Source organism: Rhinopithecus roxellana, chromosome 9, assembly GCF_007565055.1.
Source record: "Rhinopithecus roxellana isolate Shanxi Qingling chromosome 9, ASM756505v1, whole genome shotgun sequence".
Taxonomy (NCBI): Eukaryota; Metazoa; Chordata; class Mammalia; order Primates; family Cercopithecidae; genus Rhinopithecus; species Rhinopithecus roxellana.
Window position 1 is genome coordinate 109,393,536 of NC_044557.1, and position 27,029 is coordinate 109,420,564.

At 39.8% G+C, this 27,029-nt stretch overlaps 1 protein-coding gene across 4 annotated transcripts in view; it reads left to right on the forward strand.

Moving 5' to 3' along the window:
- PPP3CC (protein phosphatase 3 catalytic subunit gamma) overlaps nucleotides 1-27,029 on the forward strand; it is a 101,966-nt gene that overhangs the window by 16,005 nt on the left and 58,932 nt on the right. For all 4 annotated transcript variants that reach the window (XM_010365370.2, XM_010365372.2, XM_010365371.2 and 1 more), the window contains exons 2-3: nucleotides 18,125-18,322; nucleotides 18,670-18,794. In XM_010365370.2, the coding sequence (XP_010363672.1) occupies nucleotides 18,125-18,322; nucleotides 18,670-18,794 (323 nt within the window). The remainder of the gene's footprint in view (nucleotides 1-18,124; nucleotides 18,323-18,669; nucleotides 18,795-27,029) is intronic.

Consider the following 27,029-nt stretch of genomic DNA (forward strand, 5'->3'; position numbering starts at 1 on the left):
TTAAACTTGTATATTTCGGCCAAACGCAGTGGCTCATGCCTGTAATCCCAGCACTTTGGGAGGCCAAGGCGGGTGGATCACCTGAGGTCAGGAGTTCGAGATCAGCCTGGGCAACACGGTGAAACCCCGTCTCTACTAAAAATACAAAATTAGCCAGGCGTGGTGGCACATGCCTGTAATCCCAGCTGCTTGGGAGGCTGAGGCAGGAGAATCGCTTGAACCTGGGAGGTGGAGGATGCGGTAAGCCGAGATCGTGCCATTGCACTGCAGCCTGGGCAACAAGAGTAAATCTCCGTCTCAACAAAAAAAAAAAACAAAAAAAAAAGCAAAAAAAACTTGTATATTTCACACATTACCCATACACCGTGAGCATGTAGTAGGTACCAGATAAACATTTAGTTATTTAACTAGAATGTAATTACTGCCCTCGTATTTTTGCCTAGCACTTTCAAACTCAGTTTGAAATACTTCTAGCTAGAAGTATACTAGCTAGAATACTTCTAGCTCTTTGATACAAATTTTAGAACTTCACTATTAACAAATTTCAGCTAGGCTTGGTGGCTCACACCTGTAATCCCGGCACTTTGGGAGGCTGAGGTGGGTGGATCACCTGAGGTCAGGAGTTTGAGATCAGCCTGACCAACATGGTGAAACCCCCATCTCTACTAAGAATACAAAAATTAGCTGGGCGTGGTGGTTCTCAACTGTAACCCCAGCTACTTGGAAGGCTGAAACAGGAGAATTGCTTGAACCCGGGAGGCAGAGGTTGCAGTGAGCCGAGATCACGCCACTGCATTCCAGCCTGGGCAACAGAGCGAGACACCGTTTTAAAAAATAAATAAATAAATAAAATAAAAAACATACATTTATCACTAATATCTAGGAAGGCTACCTATAGAAACTTAGATATTTTCAGTTACCGATTGTTTTGTTTTTCAGTTGGTAATGTACACCCTTTCAGTGTTTGAAAGGATGACACTGGATAATTAGATTTGAATTGTAAATCTCCCCAACTAGTGTTGGAGAAACCAGAGGAGTTGATGATTTTATACACAGTTTTTCCTACCTCTTATTATTGAGAAAAGAGTGTTAATTGTGGTCAGTGAATTTCTTCAAAGTTTGCTGTTTTTAAATCAAATTAAGGAAGTCAGCAACCATAAGTAGAATTGTATGTGGTGAAGAAGAGTTAGTAGCACATGTCATTATATGTTTTACATATGGAAGTTGACACCAGAAAGATACATTTGTAATTTTTTTTTTTTCTGAGACACAGTGTAGCACTGTTGCCCAGGCTGGAGTATAGTGGTGCAGTCATAGCTCACTGCGGCCTGGAACTCCTGGGCTCAAGTGATCTTTCCGTCTCCACCTTCACCTCCCAGGTAGCTGGAATTACAGGCACATGCCACTGTGTCCAGACCACTTTAGTGATTTATTTATTTTTTTAAAATCTCTATTCTCTTTTTATTATAGAGTTGCAAATTTCTTACTTTTCTTTAGTGCAATCCATGTGTGAAATATGTGTTATTAGTTGTTACTAACAATATTTGAACTCCTGAAGTTTTTGAATGATTTTGTATGTAAGATTAAAGTGGATTCATGGTTTCCACTAATAACCACTTCATGATTATCACTTTGTTATGTGTGTGTGTGTTTAAAGAGATAAACTTATGGTAGATTATCTAGAATTGTGTAAAATCCTTTCATTTTCATGAGAGAGTATCTTGCATGTGAATATTGTCATGTGTTATGCCTACATTATTGGTTAGACTTAAACTTTAGTGGCCTCTCAGAGATTATTTTCATTCTAGTTCATGCCACATTACTTTGATATATGTATTAAGAAGAAGTACAAGAGATTGTTTAATGCATTTGTCTGAATGTTTGTGACCCCCCAGAATTTGTATGTTGAAATCCTAATCCCCAACATAATGGTATTAGGAGGTATAGTCTTGGGGAGGTGACGTTTTTATAAATTTCTAAAAGAAAATATAGGAAAAATCTTTGTGACTTTGGGGTAGACTATTTTCTTAGATAGGTCATCGAAGGCATGAACCGTAAACGCTGATAATTGGACTTTTAAAAAATTAAAATCTTTTGTTCTTCTAAAGATGTTTAAGAAAATGAAAGGGCAAGACACAGAATGGGAGAAAATATCTATACTGCATTAGTGGAGGTTACTACTAAATTAAGAAAACAGAAGATTATATAGTATAACTGATTATAAAATAATGTGTTTACGTATTTAAAATATTAAGATATACATTGGTATCTTAACATTAGTTGTCTTGGGTTGGTGAGATTCTAAGAGTTTTGTTTTTGTGGTGGTTATTGTTTTTTGTTTTGTGCTCTTTATCTTTTAAAAAACTCTTTTGCCTCAAGGATGTAGTATCTTTGATTTAGAAAAATCTTTAAATAAAGATAGGATAGTTTGAAAGATTAGCAGAATGTTTACAACCAATACTTGATACTGCATGGATAATACTTTGTTATTCTATTTTTGTAAATTCTGTGCTTGAAAATTTCAAATAATTTTTTGTGTGTGAGTGTGTGTTTTGAGGTCGAGTCTCACTGTGTTGCCCAGGCTGGTCTCAAACTCCTGGCCTCAAGTGATCTTCCCACCATGGCCCCCCGAAGCATTGAGATTACAAGCATGAGCCACCACTCCCAGGCAGAAACTTTCGAAACTTTAAAAAATAGCATGAAAACCTTTATTTTAGTCCAGGTGCAATGGCTCACATCTGTAAACCTGGCACTTTGGGAGGCTGAGGTGGGAGAATTGCTTGAAGCCAGGAGTTTGAGACCAGCCTGGGCAACATGGTGACGCTCTGTCTCTACAGAAAATTTAAAAATTAGGTGTCATGGTGCATGTCTGTAGTCCCAGCTACTCTGGAAGCTGAGGTGAGAGGATTGCTTGAGGAGTTCGAGGCTACCATGAGGCATGATCAAGCCACTGCACTCCATCCAGCCCGAGTGACAGAGTGAGAGACCCTGTCTCTAAAAATAAAAAAAGAAAATCTTTATTTATTTATTTTTTGAGACAGAGTCTTGCTCAGTTGCCTAGGCTGGAGTATAGTGGTGTGATCTGGGCTCACTGCAACCTCCGCCTACCGGATTCAAGTGATTCTCCTGCTTTAGCCTCCCGAGTAGCTGGTACTATAGGCATCTGCTACCAAGCCTGGCTAAGTTTTATATTTTTAATAGAAACGGGATTTCACCATATTGGCCAGGCTGGTCTTGAACTCCTGACCTTGTGATCCGCCCACCTTGGCCTCTCAAAGTGCTGGGATTACAGGTGTGAGCCACCATGCCCAGCCGAAAATCTTTTCTTTATTTACAGCACTTCATGAGCCATATTTAGCAAACATAGTTCCACATATGAAGTTTGTTTTTAATGATAGGGGGTTTTTAAACTTGACTTTTAGTATAAATACACAGTATAATAAAAGTTTGTTTATATTAGATATGAAGCTAATTATCACCCCTAACTGCTGGCTGGTTTTCTAGAATTGTAGAAGCAGGTGGTGAATTTTCCTGTGTGCTGATATCCGAAACACTCTGATTCCTGGGTGTTCCAGCAATACTGGATGTTGGTAATATTACTGTTGGTCGATTAATTTATGATAGTATTATATTCATCTCTAAAGTCTAATTCTATTCATTTTTTGAGTAAATAGTACAGTAACATGGCATAACATTTTAAAAGGTGTGTGGTAAAAAGTCTTCCTATCCCTAACTGTCAGCCACCAGTTCCCTGGCATGGGACTGTTAAATCTCACCACCAAAGACCACCAAGAAAACATCTGTAGTCAAAAATAAGTTACGCTGATACGGCTTGCTGCAGGAAGGAGTGACATACATCAGAAGAGCTGTGGGACCTCTCAAAAGGATGGAGTTAAGAAAGAGGATATACAGGGTTTTAGGAGCTTTTAGTCACAGAGTGATGTTAGGATAAAGTTAGTAGTCTGGGCAGGGATTGGCTAGCATATGTAATTTGAGTGAGTTGCTGGAACAGTCAGTAGTTTTGCCTCTAGGACACACAAGTCCCTGAGGATTTACTGTTAGATCAGTTTGTGGTACTAGAACATATGGGTCTGGGTGAGCTGATATTAATGAAGGTTTGAGGCTGGGCACAGTGGCTCACACCTCTAATCCCAGCACATTGGGAGGCTAGGACAGGAGGATCTCTTGAGGCCAGGAGTTTGAGACTAGCCTGTTCAACTTAGTGAGACCTCAGTCTTAAAAAAAAGTTTTTTTAATTAAAATTAACTGGGTGTGGTGGCACATACCTGTGGTCTTAGCTACTTGGGAGGGTGAGGGGGAGGATCACTTGAGCCCAAGAGTTGGAGGCTGCAGTGAGCTATGAACATGCCACTGCACCCCAGCCTGGGTGACATAGGGAGGCTCTGTCTCTTAAAAAGAAAAAAAAAGGTTTGAGCTTAGATGGCCTGTGATGCACAGTACATTGTGGTTTGGTTTGGTTCAGTTTATCTGTTTTGCAAGTACTAGTGCTTTTCTGCGTATGTGCGAGCAATTTGTAGTGTAATTGCAGTTTGGTTTCCATTTTTAATCTCTGTTTCTGATCATTCATCAGCTAAACTGGAACATTTACGTTTTAGGGGAGGTGATCAATCAAGATTTCAAACTGTTGTTTGATGGGTTGTGAATGTTTATGAAGCTTTGATGGTAGACATTTTGGCCTCTACAGGCACCAGGCCGTTTTGTTCTTTTTCTTTTTTTCTTTTCTTTTTTTTTTTTGAGTCTTGCTCTGTCGCCCAGGCTAGAGTGCAGTGGCACGATCTCTGCTTACTGCAAGCTCCACCTCCCGGGTTCACGCCATTCTCCTGCCTCAGCCTCCTGAGTAGCTGGGACTACAGGTGCCTGCTACCTCGCCTGGCTAATTTTTTGTATTTTTAGTAGAGACGGGGTTTCACCGTGTTAGCCAGGATGGCTTCAATGGTCTTTTTCTTAGATGATAATCTGTTGAATCAGCTGGTGTGACAGTGGCTGCATAGCAGCATTTAAGACTCTAAAGATAACACACTTGGCATCTGCAACACACTGAAACGCAGACAATTATTATTCAAGTTTAAAATAATGCCCCATATATCCCATAATCTATTTGGATTTTCTTTTGGGCAACCAAATATTTTTTTTTTCCTTTAATTCGGATATGGGTCATTCACCTTTGCAACTGTCCTATATTTGATTTATATTTTGCCAAGGATAAGGGTCTTGATAGTACTAACAGTAAGGAAAAGTTATCTGTTAACAGCGTAAAATCTTACAACAGTGGAGAGAGAAGAAAATGCCAAGAGAATAAAGGAAAAAATCATGCAAGTCTGTAGTCATCAGTGGCTTCTGGCATCTGGGAGGTTGTGTTCTGATTATCTTGGACATAAATAGTCTATTCATATTATCTTCTGCTTCTGGACCACAACAGTTCTGGAAATCCTGACTCAGCCACTGTTTGTCCATGGCAATGATGTCGGCAGTATGTATCATTAATTTATTCTCTCTAGTGTCAGTAATGGGTGCATGATACAAACATTTACAAAAGTTCTTTTGATAAATCTTCCACAAGGCTCAATTCCTATCTTTAGCTTATAGCCAGGAACTTTAGATGAATGTAAGGAAGAAGCGGAAACCACCTGTGGATCATGGGACTGTAGGCTTTAGTTGGTTTATTATATTAACCAGCATTATCAGAATGGAAGGGAGTGGAATATTCTATTGCAGAAAGTACATAATGAGTTTTATGAGTCGTCAGTTACTGATTATCCTAGAAGTAAGAATATCTCACAAACAGGGAGGACATTGACAGTCTCCAGGACTTTCTTTCATTTATCCTATAAGGTATGTTATAAGTTTCACCAGTCCAAGTTTACTGAAACCATGTTTACTGAATCCTTTTTTAGATAGCTGTTGTGGCAGTCTTTGTACTTGAATGTATGTCTTCTTTTTTTTTTTTGAGACAGAGGTTCGCTCTTGTTGCCCAGGCTGGAGTGCAATGGCGTGATCTCGGCTCACCACAACCTCCACCTCCTGGGTTCAAGCAATTCTCCTGCCTCAGCCTCCCAAGTAGCTGGGATTACAGGTGTCCACCACCACACCCAGCTAATTTTTTGTTTTTTTAGTAGAGACGGGGTTTCACCGTGTTGGTCAGGCTGGTCTCGAACTCCTGACCTCAGGTGATCCGCCCACCTCAGCCTCCTAATATTTTCTTTAAACTGAAAGATACTTAAATGTTGAAGTATATTTATTTTTAACACATGTTATTATACATGATTAAATTAGGAAGGCTTAACTTTCCTTATGATTTGTGAGGTTTTTTCCCTTGTAACCCAAATTTAATAAAGCAAAGATTTCTCACAATAGTTTTGAGTTAATTAAAATTCAGAGTATGCCAAACAAAGCTAATAATTTTTATAATCCTTTAAAAAAATTTTAATAAAGGACTAAAGCTTTGTTTTACCTAATGGCCATTTAGTATAAACCCAAAGATGTTGTAGATATAAAAGACATCTTAACAATTTCTTATTATTTACTTACTTTTTTAGAGACAGAGTCTCTCTCAGTTGTGTAGGCTGGAGTGCAGTGGCTCAATCACAGCTTACTGCAGCCCCAATCTCCTGGGCTCAAGTGATTTTCCTGCCTCAGCCTCCTGAGTAGCTGGGACTATAGGTGTGTGCCACCACATCCAACTAATTTTTATGTTTTTTTGGTAGAGACAGAGTTTCACCAGCTGGTCTCGAACTCCTGAGCTCAAGCAATTCACCCACCTCAGCCTCCCAAAGTGCTGAGATTCTTTTTATAGGTGTGAGCCATCATACCTGGCCTACTTTTTGCTTTTTGTTTTTTAACTGATGATTCCAAGAGCTTTAGCACATAGTGTTTAGCACATAGATGTATATAGCTGTAGTCTTTACTTAAGTTTGAATGAAGTAAGTTATGTGTGGGCTGAGTTCACTCAAAGCTTGCCTCAGCTGGGATTATTGACCATATACCCACTTCACTGGAGAATGAGTATGCCAAGAGACTGAGGCAGAATTTGCAAAATCACTTCTGCTGCAATGTATTTGTTAAAGCAGGTCACTAAGGCCAGTTCAGATTCTAGGGGAGAGACATTAGACTCTCCCTTTTTTTTTTTTTTTTGAGACAAGGTCTCACTTTGTCAACCAGGCTGGAATGCAGTAGTGCTATCTTGGCTTACTGCAGCCTCAACTTCCTGGGCTCAAGTGATCCTCCCACCTCAGCCCCTGAAGTAGCTGGGACTACAGGTATGTGACACCACATCCAGCTTATTTTTGTTGTATTTTTAGTAGAGACGGGGTTTCACCATGTTGCCAAGGCTGGACTCAAACTCCTGAGCTCAAGCAGTCTGCCTACCTCAGCTTGCCAAAGTGCTAGGATTACAGGCATAAGCCACTGGGCCTGGCCTTAGACTCTACCTCTTGATAGGATAAAGTCAGGTCACTGCTATGCTTTAAATATGACCCCCAGAAGCATATGTTGGCTATTTGGGTGATGGGTATACTAGAAGCCCAGACCTTGCCATTATGCAGTATATCCACGTAAAAAACCTACACATATACTCCTTGAATCTAAAATTTAAAAATAAAATAAGTATGTGTTGGAAAATTTATCCCAAATGCAATAGTGTTGGGTGGTGGGGCCTAATGAGAGGTGTTTAGGTCATGAAGGCCACCTCTCATGAATGCATTAATATTGATTATAAAAGGACTTGAGGCTGCAAGTTCTATCTCTTGCTCTCTTTTATCCCCTCTTTGCCCTTCCAGTATGGGATGATGCAGCAAGAAGACCCATGCCAGATGCCTAGCCCCTCAATCTTGAACTTGTTTGCCTCCAGAACTATGAATGAATAAATTTCTGTTCATTATAAATTATCCAGTCTATGATATTTTGTCATAGCAAAGCAAAACAGACCAAGACAGTGAGATTACAGAATAGTATGTAGAGTGAGAAATACTCTTGCAGCCATTTTTTTTGTTGTTGTTGTTTTTGTTTTGAATTATACTTTAAGTTCTAGGGTACATGTGCACAATGTGCAGGTTTGTTACATAGGTATACATGTGCCAACTCGTCATTTACATTAGGTATTTTTCCTAATGCTCTTCCCTCCCCGAGCCCCCCATCCCTTGACCAGTCCCAGTGTGTGATATTCCCCACCCTGTGTCCATGTGTTCTCATTGTTCAGTTCCCACCTATGAGTGAGAACATGCGGTGTTTGGTTTTCTGTCCTTGTGATAGTTTGCTTAGAATGATGGTTTCCAGCTTCATCCATGTCCCTGCAAAGGACATGAACTCATCCTTTTTTATAGCTGCATAGTATTCCATGGTGTATATGTGCCACATTTTCTTTATCCAGTCTATCATTGATGGACATTTGGGTTGGTTCCAAGTCTTTGCTATTGTGAATAGTGCTGCAGTAAATATACGTGTGCATGTGTCTTTATAGTAGAATGATTTATAATCCTTTGGGTATATGCCCAGTAATGGTATTGCTGGGTCAAATGGCATTTCTAGTTCTAGATCCTTGAGGAATCGCCACACTGTCTTCCACAACGGTTTAACTAATTTACACACCCACCAACAGTGTAAAAGCATTCCTATTTCTCCACATCCTCTCCAGCACCTGTTGTTTCCTGACTTTTTAATGATCACCATTCTAACTGGCATGAGATGGTAGCTCATTGTGGTTTTGATTTGCATTTCTCTGATGGCCAGTGATGATGAGCATTTTTTCATGTGTCTGTTGGCTACATAAATGTCTTCTTTTGAGAAGTGTCTGTTCATATCCTTTGCCCACTTTTTGATGGGGTTGCTTTTTTCTTGTAATTTAAGTTCTTTGTAGATTCTGGATATTAGTCCTTTGTCAGATGGGTAGATTGCAAAAATTTTCTCTTTTTGCTTTTTGAGGTGGAGTCTCACTCTGTTGTGCAGGCTGACGATTGTAACTGACTGCAGCCTCAACCTACTGGGCTCCAGAGATCCTTCTGTGTCAGCCTCCTGAGTAGCTGGGACTATAGGCAGATGCCACCGCTCCTGGCTAGTTTAAAAAAAAAAACAAATCTGTAGAGATGGGGTCTCACCATGCTACCGAGGCTGGTTTCGATCTCTTGGCTTCAAACAATCTCCCCAAGTTGGATTCTCAAAGTGCTGGGATTACAGGAGTGAGTCACCATGCCTGGCTGGTTGCAGCCATTTTTGGAAAATAAAATGTGCTACAGACATTGTAAGGGCAAAATATTTAACAATAAATGAGATTTCTAAAAATTGAAGATTGGCTAAATATTAATAAATTATGATGTAAGTAAATTATATCTACCTAGAAGAAAATTTTAAAATTTTATGGTATTTTAAGGTATCTATGTATGTACTTATGCATTGAGATATTTATCATCAAAATTTTTTACTAGTGCGTATAAGTACTTAACACATAGTAGCAATTCAATAAAATTATTTGAATGAATGAATTGAGGATACTTTTCAATCATTCATAGTTTTTATGGTGAGAGTTTTCATTTTGTTCTGTCTTATGTGTATTTTAGTTAGATGTTCACTTAGTCTGTTCAAGATATGTTTTTTGTTTGTTTGTTTTGAGACGGAGCCTCGCTCTGTCGCCCAGGCTGGTGTTCAGTGGTGCAATCTCAGCTCACTGCAACCTCCACTTCCTGGGTTCAAATGATTCTCCTGCCTCAGCCTCCTGAGGCAAGCACGTGCCCCCATGCCCGGCTAATTTTTGTATTTTTAGTAGAGACAGGGTTTCACCACGTTGGCCGGGCTGGTTTTGAACTCGACCTTATGATCCACCTGCCTCAGCCTCCCAATGTTCTGGGATTACAGGTGTGAGCCACCACACCCGGCCTGTTCAAGACATTATAAAAAATGCCTTAGACTGGGTAATTTGTGAACAACAGAAATTTATTTCTTACAGTCCTAGAGGCTGGGAAGTCCAAGAGTCAGGTTACCAGCAGATTCTGTGTCTGGTGAGGGCCTGTTCCTTATAGGTGGCACCTTTTATGTATCCTCATGTGGCAGAAGGGACAGACAAGCTCCTTTGGACCTGTTTTATAATGGCACAAATCCCATTCATGAGGGCAGAGTCCTTATGACCTAATCATTTCCCAGAAACTCCGCTTCTTAATACCACCACGTTGGAGATTAGGTTTTACCTATGAATTTTTGAAGGACACAGACATTCAGATCATAGCAGCTGTTAAGAAACATTGAATCAGAAGTTTCTAGTCATTCTTTTTGTTTTTTTGAGGCAGAGTCTCTCTCTGTCACCCAGGCTGGAGTGCAATGACGCGATCTTGGCTCACTGCAACCTCCGCGTCCCAGGTTCAAGTGGTTCCCCTGTCCCAGCCTCCCGAGTAGCTGGGATTACAGGCCCCCGCTACTATGTCTGGCTAACTTCTGTATCTTTAGTAGAGACAGAGGGTCACCATGTTGGCCAGGCTGATCTCAAACTCCTGACCTCAGGTGATCTGCCCGCCTTGGCCTCCCAAAGTGCTGTGATTACAGGCGTGAGCCACTGCACCTAGCCAGACGTTGCTAGTCATTCTGAACTGGAAAGTCAACATAATATTTTGAATCAAGCATTTTAAAAATGTCTGCTTTTCATAAATAGTTTATTTTTACATTTTTATCCCTTTCATTTATTTAGGAAAGAAGAATCATGAGTTGTTTTTTTTTTTTTAAACAGCTGGCAAATTAGAGAAAATATTTATACAGCTTCTAATAGGCATCTCAAATTATTTTGAAACATTTGGGAATATATCTTCTGTAATGTTTTGCCTGTAATAGTTGAATAGATATTCTCATTTGGTAATAACTTGGAAAATACAGAGTGGCCCATTTAAAATGGACTCTGATTTAAAGGTACTGTTGGAGGCATTGGTGACTGGCCATTTTTCCTTTTAAATAGAGAAAGTATGACAGAATCTATTTTCAAGAAACAGCCATAGCAATATATTTAGTCTCATATGCTCGCACAGAATTTTGTCACTCCCCACCAGTAGATGGAATCTATTTCCACTCTTGAACCTGGGCAGGCTTGTGACTCTTCCAATCAATTGAATATGTTGGAAATTATGTGATGTGATTTCTGAGCCTATGATATAAATAGGATACAACTGATCCAGCAATCCCACTACTGAGTATCTACCCAAAGGAAAATAAATCAATATGTTTATTGCAGTACTGTTCACAACAGCAAAGGTACGGAATCCACGTTGAGTATCTATTAGTGGATGAATGGGTAAAGAAAATATGGTATATATACACAATGGAATATTGTTCAGCCATTAAAAAAAAAACAAAATAATGTCACTTGCAGCAACATGGATGGAACCGGAGATCATTATCTTAAGTTAAATAAGCTAGGCACAAAAAGACAGATATCGGCCGGGCACGGTGGCTCAAGCCTGTAATCCCAGCACTTTGGGAGGCCGAGGCGGGCGGATCACAAGGTCAGGAGATCGAGACCATCCTGGCTAACACGGTGAAACCCCGTCTCTACTAAAAAGTACAAAAAACTAGCTGGGCGAGGTGGCGGGCGCCTGTAGTCCCAGCTACTCAGGAGGCTGAGGCAGGAGAATGGCGTGAACCCGGGAGGCGGAGCTTGCAGTGAGCTGAGATCCGGCCACTGCACTCCAGCTTGGGCGACAGAGCGAGACTCTGTCTCAAAAAAAAAAAAAAAAAAAAAAAAAGACAGATATCATATATACTCACTTATATGTGGGAGCTAAAAATTTGAACACATGGAGGTAGAGAATGGAAAAATAGATAATAGAGACTGGGAAGGGTGAGTGGGGGAAAGGGGAAGGATGAAGAGAAGTGAGTTAAAGGGTACAAACATACATTAAGATAGGAGTAAGTTCAATGTTTGATAGCAGAGCAGGATGACTATACCTAACAAAAATGTATTGTACCCAGTGATGAACATCCTAAAGACCCTGGCTTGATACTATGCATTATATACATGTAATTCCTCATGTACTCTGTAAATTTGCACAAATAAAAAGAGGAAAAAAAAGATACAACTTCTTCCTGGCTTTCTCTTTGTCTTGGGGTGCTTGTCGTTGGAACTAAGTCATACGAAGAGGCCACATGTGGGTATTCTCATCAAAAACCTGAGCTAAGGTGTAGCCAACAGCCAGTATTAACCATGGTACTAGTGAGAAAGCTTTCAGGTAATTCCAGCCCCAGGCTGTCGAGTGTCCTGCTGAGGCCCCAGAAGTTGCGGAGCAGAGACAAGCCAGCCCCACTGTGCCCTGTCTGAATTTATGGTCCACAGAACCTGTGATAGATAATAAATGATTATTGCCTTAAGCCACTAAGTTTTGGAGTAATTTGTTACATGGTAGTAGATAATTCATACATATAATTTCTAGAAACATATAGGGAAATAAAGATTTGCCAGAAGACACATATATATAAATGATATATAAATGATCCATATGGATCATGTATGATCCATGTATATATGATATGGGTGATATATATAAAATATGGGTTATATGTATATATCCTCTGCTGTATCATTTATTTATGTTTTCTTTCTTTTAGAGGCAGAGTCTCACTCTGTCACCCAGGCTGGAGTGCAGTGGCTCAGTCTTAGGTCACTGCAGCCTTGAACTCCTGGGCTCAAGCGATCCTCCTGCCTCAGCCTCCCAAAGCACTGGGATTACAGGTGTGAGCCACGATGCCTGGCCCTGCAGTATAATTTACAATTTTTTGAAATAGTCTAGCTATCCAACAATAAGAAAATGTTTAAATAAATTATCATAAGCACAGTATTTTCGTAAATAAAAGTTTCTACATTTTCTATATTCAAAAACAAAGTTTAAAGAATTGGTATATAGTCAGTTGTTATAATGATAAACCTAATTGACTTATATATTTACATAAATAAGATGATTAAGAACAAAAAAGGCCTTACATCTGGTTAAGGACACGTACCCAGAACATACAAGAACTTTTGTCAGTCAATAAGAAAACATATTAAATGTTTTAAATGGTTTTAAATTGAACATTTAAATTTAAATGTTCAAAAGAATTGAACAAGCATGTCCCCAAAGAAAATATTCAAATGGCCGGCCATTAAGCAAGTAGAAAGGTCCTCAACATCACTACTCATCAGAGAAATGCAAAGTAGAAAACAAAGAGATACCAGTAGATGTTCACTGTAATGGAATAAAATTTAGCAGATGAGCAATATCAAGTGTTGGCAAGGATATGAAGTAACTGGAATCCTTCCATACCTGGATGATGTGAGGGTAAAATGGTATCACTTTGTGAACTGTTGGGTGAAACCAATGTTGACCCCATAAACTTTCAGTCCCATTCCTGGGTATATGCCCAAGAGAAAATAGTGCTTATGTCCACCATAGCACACATAGAATTATATTCATAGCAACTGTGTTCATAATGGCTCAAATTGGAAAGCTGCTCTAGTCATACATTGTGCTGCCCTTATCTTTATTCACGCAGTAGTACTTAGCATGTAGCTACCCGTGTTTAGTTTAATATGTGTGTTAATGAAAATTTATTTAGGGGATTTCACCCCCCAATTTTTTAACTTTAAAACTATGGTTTCACATTTCTTAAAACTTTTCTCTTTACATCAGTTTGGTTTCGGAAGACTAAAAGAAAGAGCTTGTTGCACAGATGGCCCAAAGCACAAATTATTAAAATGCTAACTTTTATCTACATCCAGCTCCAAATATTCCCTTACTCCTTGATCATTCTTTTTTTTTTTTTTTTTTTTTTTGAGACCGAGTCTCTGTCGCCTAGGCTGGAGTAATAGATATATATGGTCCCCTATTCTAAGGTGATACAGTCATGCATCTGAGAAATGTGTCATGAGATGACTTTGTCCTTGTGAGAACACCATGGAGTGTACTTACAGAAACCTAGATGGTATAACTATTATATACCTAGATGGTATAACTACTACTATACATAGCCTATATGATATAGCCTATTACTTCTAGGCCACAAACCTGTACAGCAGGTTACTGTACTGAATACTGTAGGCAGTTACAACACAATGCTAAGTATTTGAGTATGTAAACATATCTAAACATAGAGAAGGTACAATAAAAATACAGTATAAAAGATAAAAACTGGTCCACCTGTATAGGGCACTTAACCATGAATGGGGCTTACGGGACTGGAAATTGCTCTGGGTGAGTCGGAAGTGAGTGATGAGTGAATGTGAGGGCCTAGGACATTATTGTACACTACTGGAGACTTTATAAGCTTTATAAACGTTGAACACTTAGTCTACACTAAATTAAAAAAAAAAATTTTCTTGGCATGGTGGCTCATGCCTGTAATCCCAGCACTTTGGGAGGCTGAGGTAGGCAGATCACTTGAGCCCAGGAGTTCAAGACCAGCCTGGGGAGCATGGTAAAACCCCATCTCTACAAAAAATACAAAAATTAGCCAGGCATGGTGGCGCACACCTGTAGTCGCAGCTACTCGGGAGGCTGAGGTGAGAGGATCATTTGAGCTAGGAGGTTTAGGGTGCCGTGAGCCATGGTTGCGCCATTGCACTCCTGCCTGGGCAACAGAGCAAGATCCTATCTCAAAAACAAAAAAAAATTTATTTCTTCAATAATAAAGTAAACAGCATACTGTAATTGTTCACAAACGTTTTAATTTTTAAAAACTTTTGGACTTTTTTATAACACCTAGCTTAAAGCACAAATACATTGTTTAGCTACAGAAAATAATTTTTCTTTATGTCTTTATAGGCTTTTTCTATTTAAAAAGTTTAATTTTTTTTAACTTTTAGAATATTTTGGTAAAAATGAACACACACACACACACACACACACACACACACACTGCCTAGGTCTACACAGGGTCAGGATCATGAATATCCCTGGCTTGCCCCTCTACATCTTGATCCACTGGAACACCTTCAGGAGCAGTAACAGGCATGGAGCTGTCATCTTCTAGGATAACAATACCTTCTTCTGGAGGTCCTCCTGAAGGACCTGCCTGAGGCTCTTCTTGAGGAGATATCACTCTTTTCAGAAATTAGCCCATGTGTTTTGCTTGGTTTATTTCTGTTTTTCATTGTAGAGTTGTTTGTAAGCAGTTAATGCAGCATGAACGTTCCTGTGTATTAATGAAAAGCTTTCTGTTTTGGGGGTCCATGTTTTCACACTTCTTAAGGAGTTTGTTGAGGTCTGTAAAAGCTCCCAAACCCTTCACTGTGAATTTTCTTGGCGATTCTTTTTCTTTCTGCAGCAAACTTCTTTCTCTCTTGCTGCTGCTTCAGCTGCGCATTCCCATTCCAGTTCCGAATTAACGTCAGTCAATTACTATGACGTTATTGTGGCTATAACGTTACTAGATGACAGGAGTTTTTCAGCTCCATTTAACTACAGTCCATTGTTGACCAAAACATCATTTTGTGGCACACAACTGTATTTAGTTAAGATTAGGTAGCTGCTATCCTTTTTTCGGTGAAATTTAAGTAGTTAAAATGAGTCAAGTAGTAGCTGAAAGCATGATGAAACTTACAATAGGACTTTCTTTACTTGTAAATGGTACAATATGGTATGGCTAGATTAAGTCTTTTTAAAAATACCCATAGATTTCAACTTGGTTCTTAAACTTGGTTCCTTATAGCTGGAAGTGGAACCATTGGACATATATCAGAAATTCAACTGAACGCCTCCTTTTAAATTTATGGTTTACGGACTTGTGGCTCTTCGATCCCAGGGGATCTAAAGTAGACTGTTCTAAAGTAGGCACATAATGAGACAACAGCCAATTTAAAAATATTAAATGAAGTTGCTAATTCTCCATGATATTATATATATAAACTTTGTACTTAATGTAAACTGAAGGTAATTATTAGCATTTCCAGATTAGAATACATAACTGGACTTCCCTTATCGTTTTTTTTTTTTTTGTTTTTGTTTTTGTTTTTGAAACGAAGTCTAGTTCTGTCACCCAGGCTGAAGTGCAGTGGCACAATCTCGGCTCACTGCAACCTCCATCTCCCAGATTCAAGCAATTCTCCTGCCTCAGCCTCCCAAGTAGCTGGGATTATAGGCGTGTGCCATCATACCCGGCTAATTTTTGTATTTTTAGTAAAGACAGGGTTTCATCATGTTGGCCAGGCTGGTTTTGAACTCGTGACCTCAGGTGATCCACCTGCCTCGGCCTCCCAAAGTGCTGGGATTACAAGCGTGAGCCACTGCACCAGGCCCCTTATCTATTCTTTTATGCTCTGTTACTACAGCAAATTATTCTCAGACACAGCTCCATCCTGGTAGTAGTGTTCTTGTTATTATCAGTAACAAAGTACATTAAGCTACTGCTTTTGTTTTATTTTGTTTTGAGACAGTATGTTGCTCTGTTGCCCAGGCTGGAGGTCAGTGGCACGAGCTCAGCTCACTGCAACCTCTGCCTCCCGCGTTCAAGCGATTCTCCTGCCTCAGCTTCCCGAGTAACTGGGATTACAGGCCCTTGTCACTACACCTGGCTAATTTTTGTATTTTTAGTAGAGACGGAGTTTCACCGTGTTGTCCAGGCTGGTCTTGAACTCCTGACCTCAAGTGATCTGCCCGCCTAAACCTCCCAAAATGCTGGGATTACAGGCGTGAGCCACTGTGTCCGGCCTAAGCTACTGCCTTTTAAGAATAAAGTATATATACACAGTTCCCCTGATGAGGAACTATAGTGAGACTGCTATTTTATTTGTTTTTTAATTTTTTTGGAGATGGAGTTTTCGCTCTTGTCACCCAGGCTGAAGTGCAGCGGTGCGATCTCGGTTCACTGCATTCTCTATCTCCTGGATTCAAGTGAGTGTCCTGCCTCAGCCTCCTGAGTAGCTGGGATTACAGGTGTGCGCTACCATACCCAGCTAATTTTTGTATTTTTAGTAGAGACGGGGTTTCACCCATGTTGGCCAGGCTGGTCTTCAACTCCTGACCTCAGGTGATTTACTCGCCTCAGCCTCCCAAGGTGCTGGGATTACAGGCGTGAGCCATGGCGCCCGGCACAGACTTCTAAGACATAGGTGTTATTAGGTCAGTTATATGGGAGAAATAAATGCCATTTTAGTATTGTGATTACTTTTCTTTTATTTTCTTTAACCATAGTTTCATTTTTTTTTTTTTTTTTGAGGCAGAGTCTCACTCTGTCGCCCAGGCTGGAGTGCAGTGGCCAGATCTCAGCTCACTGCAAGCTCCGCCTCCCGGATTTAGGCCATTCTCCTGCCTCAGCCTCCCGAGTAGCTGGGACTACAGACGCCTGCCACCTCGCCCGGCTAGTTTTTTTTGTATTTTTAGTAGAGACGAGGTTTCACCGTGTTAGCCAGGATGGTCTTGATCTCCTGACCTCGTGATCCGCCCGTCTCAGCCTCCCAAAGTCCTGGGATTACAGGCTTGAGCCACCGCACCCGGCCTAACCATAGTTTCATTTTTAACACCATAGATAGAAAAACAAAGATACTCGTATCATCTAGTGTCTTATTTATAACTTGTTCCCTGAATCAGCTTCAAGTCTTTCATGTTTATGTATAAAACATTATAGGGCTGGGCACGGTGGCTCACGCCTATAATCCCAACTCTTTGGGAGGCCGAGGCAGGTGGATCACCTGAGGTCAGGAGTTCGAGAGCAGCCTGGCCGACATGGTGAAACCTTGTCTCTACTAAAAATACAAAAATCAGCCAGGTGTGGTGGCATGCGCCTGTACTCCCAGCTACTCGGGAGGCTGAGACAGAAGAATCGCTTGAACCCAGGAGGCGGAGGTTGCAGTGAGCCGAGATCGTGTCACTGCACTCCAGCCTGGGTTGACAAGAGCAAGCCTCTATCTAAAAAAAACAAACAACAAAAGCCATTATAATTTATGCACACACAAATCTTTAAAATGACTTTGTGACCTTTTTATACTTAGAATTGATGATTTATGATATATAGTATCTTAGAATTTTTTTCCCACGTACTGGTATTGTGGATATGAAGTCATGGTGATTTATTAGGTTTAATTTGTCACGTAACAGGATTGTGTTCTGTTTGTTCTTTATACGTTTAAACATTTTAAATTACTATTTTTTTTTTTTTTTTTTTGTAGCTGTCCCTTTTCCTCCAACCCAACGGCTTACTTTCAAGGAAGTATTTGAGAATGGGAAACCTAAAGTTGATGTTTTAAAAAACCATTTGGTAAAGGAAGGACGACTGGAAGAGGAAGTAGCCTTAAAGATAATCAATGATGGGGCTGCCATCCTGAGGCAAGAGAAGACTATGATAGAAGTAGATGCTCCAATCACAGGTATAAAAAGTATTTGCATTATAGTTTTTACAGTATAGATTTGCATGAGCAGTTTTGAGAAATAATTACAAATAACTAGCTAAAAAGTGGTGTGATAATTTTTCTAGAAATTATGAGACAGTCAGGATTGGTTAGGATATTTGTTGTTAATTGAAGAAATACAATTTTAACTGTCTCATATTTCCAGTAGAACTTGAGTATGAATAGATTGACTACAGTTATACAGCCATCCTGTCAAAAGCTAGAGTGATTTAAGTTAGAAGTTAAACTGTGATCCCTTTTGGTATAATGCCCTTTTGTCTTCTAAGATATAATTTCTCATCTCACTTTGTAACTTTTTTTCCTAGTGTGTGGTGATATTCATGGACAATTCTTTGACCTAATGAAATTATTTGAAGTTGGAGGATCACCTAGTAACACACGCTACCTCTTTCTGGGTGACTATGTGGACAGAGGCTATTTCAGTATAGAGGTAAAATTAAACTGGATATGTTGGTACTATTATATTGTCTTTTAAAAAAGATGATTTCCATTCTTCAATATAAATTAAAATGAGAACTTTGGCAGAATTTATAAACTTTGTTACTTTCAAAATTAAAGTAGTAGAAATGTTTTCTTTGATAGAACAGTTACTCCTTTTTCAAAATCAGTAGAAAATCTGACAGATAGGCTATATATTAATATTAACCCAATTTTGCAAATAGTTAAATGTTCACTAACTTTTCCTCTTGAAGATAGTACACAGAATTGTATAAAAATGACATAAATGGCCGGGCGCAGTGGCTCAAGCCTGTAATCCCAGCACTTTGGGAGGCCGAGACGGGCAGATCATGGGGTCAGGAGATTGAGACCATCCTGGTGAACACGGTGAAACCCCATCTCTACTAAAAAATACAAAAAACTAGCCGGGCGAGGTGGCGGACGCCTGTAGTCCCAGCTACTTAGGAGGCTGAGGCAGGAGAATGGCGTAAACCCAGGAGGTGGAGCTTGCAGTGAGCTGAGATCCGGCCACTGCACTCCAGCCTGGGCAACATAGCGAGACTCCGTCTCACACACCAAAAAAATGACATAAATTACTGTTTGCCCCAAATGGGGTTTAGATTAGCTGACCTTAATTATAAGACTATAAGCTGCTGAGCTACAATTAACATGTAGATTAACTGCCAGTGCTAAATAAGCACTAAGCTTTTTGTAGGAATAATGTTTGGTACTGGTGCACGTAGTAAGCACTTAATAAATGTTCACTGAATGGGAAAAAGGAGTTGTAGTTAATGAAAACTTATACTTTCCTTTTATATATTTTGAAAAAGGAAAGATAGGAACGTGGTTAAAATTAAACAGAAGTTTTTATGTGTAAAAGATAAAACTACTTTAGCACTTTATGCAAGGACTTGAGTACAGTGGAACCACAGCACATTCATGCTTAATGTTCGTTGATTCAGCTCTACATGCTGGCAAGTAAAAGAGAAAAAAACTTTTGAAATAGCGTGGGTAATAGAATTTGTAATGTGACCAAGAATAAGCTGTGAGCTGAGAAATTGAGTCTGCTTTCTGTCTTTGCTGTCTGTAGTCCTGCCTGACCTCATTGTGTGAGAATCTCACTGTACTAAGTGTGCTTCTGGTGGTTAAAGGTTTATTGTCATGCAGCCTCACTCCTAAATGCAAGTCAGCTCTCTCACCTGATGCCCAAGCAAAGGAGCAGCAGTTGCTCTATAGCTGGAGAAAAAATAAGCAACAAAATGGATTTTTAGTTTTCAGCTAGATAGGCAGTCTAAATTCATGAATCAGAAAAGTTCAATGTTGGCCGGGCGCAGTGGCTTACACTTGTAATCCCAGCACTTTGGGAGGCCAAGGTGGGCAGACTACGAGATCAGAAGATCGAGACCATCCTTGCTAACACAGTGAAACCCCGTCTCTACTAAAAATACAAAAAATTAGCCGGGCATGGTGGCGGGTGCCTGTAGTCCCAGCTACTCGGGAGGCTGAGGCAGGAGAATGGCGTGAACCCGGGAGGCGGAGTTTGCAGTGAGCTGAGATTGCGCTACTGCACTCCAGCCTGGGTGACAGAGCAAGACTCTGTCTCAAAAAAAGAAAAAAGAGAAAAAGAAAGTTCAATGTTAGCTGCCAGTGAGCAAAATTCATTGAGTGTCAAATGTGAGGACAAAAGTTAAAGGTAAAAACTGAGAAAATGGAAAAGCCCATTTTCCTGCTGCTCAGTAATTGTCCAAGGTCTCTAAATAGGTACCGGGAATAGGTGGAGCTCATCCTTGGCAGACTGTATCACTGAAGAGCTTCCCTGTTGCCACTCATATCATGCATGTTTCAGTAGACAGTAAGTCACATGCATGGACGTGGGGCCGCCCACAGTGGCTTATGCCTGTAATCCCAGCACTTTGGGAAGCCGAGGTGGGTGGATCACCTGAGGTCGGGGGTTCAAGACCAGCCTGGCAAACATGGTGAAACCCCATCTCTACTAAAAATGCAAAAATTTGCCAGGCATGGTGGTGGGTGCCTGTAATCCCAGCTACTTGGGAGGCTGAGGCAGGATAATCGCTTGAACCTGGGAGGTGGAGGTTGTAGTGAGCTGTCGTGCCACTGCACTCCAGCCTGGACAACAGAGTGAGACTCTGTCTCCAAAAAAAGAAAGAAAGAAAGTATGGATGTTAGAAAGACACATTGAGTGTTTATTTCTTTGTGTGTTTGCTAGCGTGAGGAGGTTTTAGAAGGTAAAGATTAGAAGAATACAAAACTTACTGAATTTCTAATTAGCCATTTTATTTTATTTTTTTTTTTAGAGATGGGGTCTTGCTATGTTGACTAGGCTGGAGTGCAGTGGCTATACACAGGTGCGATCATTTCGTACCTCAGCCTCCGACTCCTGGATTCAAGCCATCCTCCCACCTCAGCTTCCTGAGTATCTGGAACTATAGATGCACACAACTGTGCCTGGCTAGTCATTTTATTTAATAAAACAACTTTTTAAAAATTTATTTATTTATTTTTTGAGACAGAGTTTCGCTGTTGTTGCCCAGGCTGGAGTGCAATGGCACAATCTCGGCTCACTGCAACCTCCGCCTCCTGGGTTCAAGCAATTCTCCTGCCTCAGCCTCCTGAGTAGTTGGGATTACAGGCCCCTGCCACCATGCCTGGCTAATTTTTTGTATTTTAGTAGAGACGGGGTTTCACCGTCTTGGCCAGGCTGGTCTTGAACTCCTGACCTTGTGGTCCACCTGCCTCAGCCTCCCAAAGTGCCGGGATTACAGGTGTGAGCCACTGTGACTGGCAATAAAACAACCTTTTTTTTTTTTTTTTTTTGAGACAGAGTCTTGCTCAGCTACCCAGGCTGGAGTGCAGTGGCGTGATCTCAGCTCACTGCAAGCTCTGCCACCTGGGTTTTAAGCAGTTCTCTGCCTCTGCCTCCCGAGTAGTTGGGATTACAGGTATTTGCCACCACATCTGGTTAATTTTTGTATTTTTAGTAGAGATGGGGTTTCACCGTCTTGGCCAGGCTGGTCTTGAACTCCTGAACTCGTGATCCACCCGCCTCGGCCTCCCAAAGTGTTGGGATTACAGGCATCAGCTACTGTGCCCAGCCTAAAACAATTTTTTAATGATAAATTATTATGCCAAATTATCTTCTGATTAACTCATATAACTTAAAATAGCTTTAAAATAGTTTTAATTCATTAATACATTCAATAAAGCACATAGAAAATATCAACGATTTTGTGCACATATATCATGTTCAGAATATTTTGTGTTATGCATTTTTTTCCTCACTCATCAATAACATTTCCTGAGTGCCAACTTTATGGCAAGCTATGAGAATAAAATAAAGAATAAAATTTATGCTCTGTAGGAGCTTCCAGTCTAATAGAAAAGATACACTTACGAATAGATTTTCATTATAATAATTATGTGCTTTTTGAATTAAGTGTTTTTCATGTTAGGACCTAGCACAGTGCCTGACACATAGTAGGCACACAGTTAATATTTGTTGAATGAATGAATGTTAATAAATCATAGTTTGTATTTAGCTTTATCCTGTTAATTGCATGTTTGCTAACTTAAAGGTTTTTTTCTGCAATAACTTTAGAGATAAATGAATCAAAACTTTAAGGTGACAATGAAATTTTATACCAGTGTTAAAACTGAAGTATGAGATCTATCTAGTGTTCATTGGAAGTCACTTTTTATAAACCACTAAGATTATAAACCTGTATAGGCTATAGCTTACTCTAACATGTTGCAAGTATACACTTGAAAAATAATTTTTTAATCAATATTCTTGATAACCATGAGTGTGATGTTTTTGTTTAATAGATGAAAATAAGGTCATGGAATTCTTATTAAAATTTTTTGTTATAAATTATTTTTTAATAGAAAAATTGGGAAATGCAGAATCTAGGAAACAAAAGCTTTCTACAAATCAGAGGTAGTCACTGTTAATGTTTTATTATATTTTCTTACAGCCTTTTTTCTTCTTTTGCATTTGTGTACATTTTGTTTTTAAGAAAATTGAGGGCATTTTGTATGCTCCTTTTCTGATCTTCTTTTTCTACTCAAGATTATATGGAAAGCATTTTTCTTTATTGTTAAGATTTCTCCAGAAGTGTAGTGTCAAAGTCAAATAAAATAGAGACAAATCTCTGAAATTAAAACATTTTTTCTGGGAAGAAAAAAGACCAGCCTGGCCAACATGATGAAACCTTGTCTCTACTAAAAATACAAAAATTAGCCAGGTGTGGTGGCAGGCACCTGTAATCCCAGCTACTTGGGAGGCTGAGGCGGGAGAATGGCTTGAGCCTAGGAGGTGGAGGTTGCAGTGAGCCCAGATCACCCCACTGCACTCCAGCCTGGGTGACTGAGCGAGACTGTCTCACACACACAAAAAATGATACATGTACAGAACATGCAGGTTTGTTACATAGGTGTACATGTGCCGTGGTGGTTTGCTGCATCCATCAACCTGTCATCTACATTAGGTATTTATCCTAATGCTATCCCTCCCCTAGCCCCCCATCCACCGACAGGCCCTGGTGTATGATGTTCCCCTCCCTGTGTTCTCATTGTTGAGCTCCCACTTATGAGTGAGAACATGTGGTGTTTGGTTTTCTGTTCCGGTGTTAGTTTGTTGAGAATGATGGTTTCCAACTTCATCCATGTCCCTGCAAAGGACATGAACTCATCATTTTTTATGGCTGCATAGTATTCCATGGTGTATATGTGCCACATTTTCTTTATCCAGTCTATCATTGATGGGCATTTGGGTTGGTTCCAAGTCTTTACTATTGTGAATAGTGCTGCAATAGACATACATGTGCATGTGTCTTTATAGTAGAATGATTTATAATCCTTTGGGTATATACCCAGTAATGGGATTACTGGGTCAAATGGTATTTCTAGTTTTAATCCTTGAGGAATCGCCACACTATCTTCCACTGTGGTTGAACAAATTTACACTCCCACCAACAGGGTAAAAGCGTTCCTGTTTCTCCACATCCTCTCCAGAATCTGTTGTTTCCATTAATGGTCACTCAGACCATTAATGACATGCTTGGACTTTCTGCTTTGTCCTGTATTTCCTTTCTTAAATAACCATTTTATTTTAGGACAAAAATTTGCCACATAAGATTCTTTATCATACAAAATTATTTCTCAGTAAAGAACACATTTTTATGCCTATCTTATAATTAAAAAAAAAAAAATTTAAGAAACAGGGTCTTGTTATGTCACCCAGACTGGAGTGTAGTGGTGCAATCATAGCTCACTATAACCCTGAGCTCCTGGGTTCAAGCAATCCTTCTGCCTCAGCCACCCCAATTAGCTAGGATTACAGGTGTGTGCTGCCACACTCGGCTAATTTTTTTTTTTTTAATTTTTTTTGGAGATGGGTCTCACTGTGTTGTTCAGGCTGGCGTTGAACTTCTGGCTTCAGGATACCCTCCAACCTCAGCCTCCCAAAGTGCTAGGATTACAGGCATGTGCCACCACAGCCAGCTTTTATCAACAATTTTAAAAACAATTATGTACTTAAGTCACAAGAACTGAAAAAACATTTGGGTTAATTACTATATATTTTATATGAGCACACATTTATTTAAACCAATCAGAATAAAGTTTTTAGGGATTTCTGGCTGACTACATCAGATTTTATTATGTAGACACAGCATATAACATAGTATATATATAATATAAGCATATCTACACAGATATACATACTTATAAATAAATTCTTATGGTTTTTGTTTTAGAGTTTTGGTCATGAGATAGTAAAACACTCGCCAATTTATAAAAAACAGTTGGATCCAGGTTATCTTTCTGACAAAATGGAATAAGGCCAAACTTAATGTTCTTTTTTAAAACTGGCAATATTATAAGGGTTGTGAACTAAATTTTGAGTAACATAGTTTGAGTCAGTTACCAATAAACTGGATTCCACACAGAATAGTTAATTGTGGAAATATGACTGAATTATCTTCTTTTTTTTTTTTTTTTTTTTTTTTTTTTTTTTTTTTTTGAGAAGGAGTCTCGCTCTGTCGCCCAGGCTGGAGTGCAGTGGCCGGATCTCAGCTCACTGCAAGCTCTGCCTCCTGGGTTTACGCCATTCTCCTGCCTCAACCTCCCGAGTAGCTGGGACTACAGGCGCCCGCCACCTCGCCCAGCTAGTTTTTTGTATTTTTTAGTAGAGACGGGGTTTCACCGTGTTAGCTAGGATGGTCTCGATCTCCTGACCTCGTGATCCGCCCGTCTCGGCCTCCCAAAGCTGCTGGGATAACAGGCTTGAGCCACCGCGCCCGGCCTGAATTATCTTCTAACAAGATCTGTTCAATGTTTTCTTGGTCTCAATTCTTTATCCTTGAAGATAAAAGTGTTGCCATTCCTTTTACTATGGGCAGGCTGTCTTTACATGGGAATTTCATTTTTGCAAAGGGAACAGCATGAAGGTCAAAATGATTTTCTTTAATATCTGCCGGTTTTAAGTGTTTTACTTAAATGGTCAGTATGCCAGAATAGCCAAAGAGTTTTGAAAAAAGAGAGTTTAGTTTAGAAAAAGATGAGAGGAGGCCGAGCGGGAGGGGAAAGCTCTAGAGAGGAAAGTGTTTCAGCTAGCTTTGAGGGAGTATTTTTTTTAGGAAGTCATTCTTTGAGTCCTGAATCCTTTTTTTTAGCCTTAAAATATCAATTGAGATATGCATATCTTATTTGCTGTGATTGTTTTATAACTGTGGTCTTTTAGTTTAAAGAACAACAGACTGTTTGAATGATCCTTATAATGTTTGAACATGTTACCAGCTGGAATCCCAGAAAATATCTTGGCATGCCTTTGAATTTTGAGAGCCCATTTTATTGTGGGTGCTCTGGTTTAATCCCAAATACACAAAAACCAATTAAATGTAAGCACTGAATTTGGAAAGGCCAAATAAACGCAAGCACAGATGGGAAAATAAAGTACCCACTTACCAAGAAGGACGATAAGAAGCCTTCTCCAACTGAAAGAAAAAAGAGAGATCCCAAGGCCTCAACCCAAAGGGAAAAAGCCCTTCCCTGAGACCCCACAGCCAGGGTCTACAAGGAGGAAGAGTCTTCCTTAATAGGAGATCTCTCAGCCAGAGCAGACTGGAAGGGGAAAGACACTGTCCCATCCAAATCCCAGATAAAATAGAACTCAACCAAAATCGGGAGTTCAGTCCAAGAATGACTCACTAAGGGAAAAAGAGGCAGCTTGCAGAAGCTGGTAGGGGAGGGGGTGGCTTTCAGAGTGTGGCTACCTCATACTGTAGTTCCAATGGCTGCTGATATTCTCTGAGATGAGTCAGCCTTAGACTTATACTTGACTAAGTATATCAAAGTCAAATGAAACATGGAGATGAATCTCTGAAATTAAGATGTTTTATTCGTGAAGAAAGAATTGCAGTTTAGGGCATGCATGCAGACAGAATGGTATGTCTGAAGAACAAAGAGAAGGTTAGAGGTTTTATGAAAAAGAGAAATGTTATATACTGCTCTTTGAGAAAGTTCATCGACACTAGTAAGATTCTGAAGGGCTTGCCAGTTTTGAGTGGTGAGTGATGGCCGTGAGTAAAATTAGCCTTAGAATTTCAGCAGATCATTTCAGTAGCCATTAGATAAAACTGGTTTCCAGTAATAGCAGGCAGTTTCAGCAGACATGGTTTTTGCAGAGAATTACATTTTTGGGGCTATGTTATATGTCCTGAGTGCTTCCCCCCCGCCTCTGCCCTCTTGACTTTGTTTTAGTTGGGTATGACAGGAATAACCCAGTTCATATGATCAACTTTCACAGTAGTTAATGATATAAATACCTTAATTTATTTCACCATTGCTCTACTGTTGGAAAAATAGGTTTATAGCAGGTCATGCTATTGCGTACATTTTCCCTCCATCTTCCCTACAAACAATATCTCTATTTTATTCAGATAAATGAGATTCGGGTTGCAGGGAGAACCTTTGATTTCAGGGAAGGAAGGCCCTTATCCCATCCCCAGGGAATGAATTCTGATTGGTCTTAACTAGACAATCAATTTCCTGTCACTCATGACTGGTCTAGGGGTAAACACTGGATTTTTTTTTTAACCAGTAATAAATAAAAGGAACTCAGCTGGGTTTTTGTTTGTTCGCTTGCTTTTGGAAACACTCTTTCTTGATGAAAAGACTATTGCAAGGTCAAAGCTTTTGGACTCCCTTT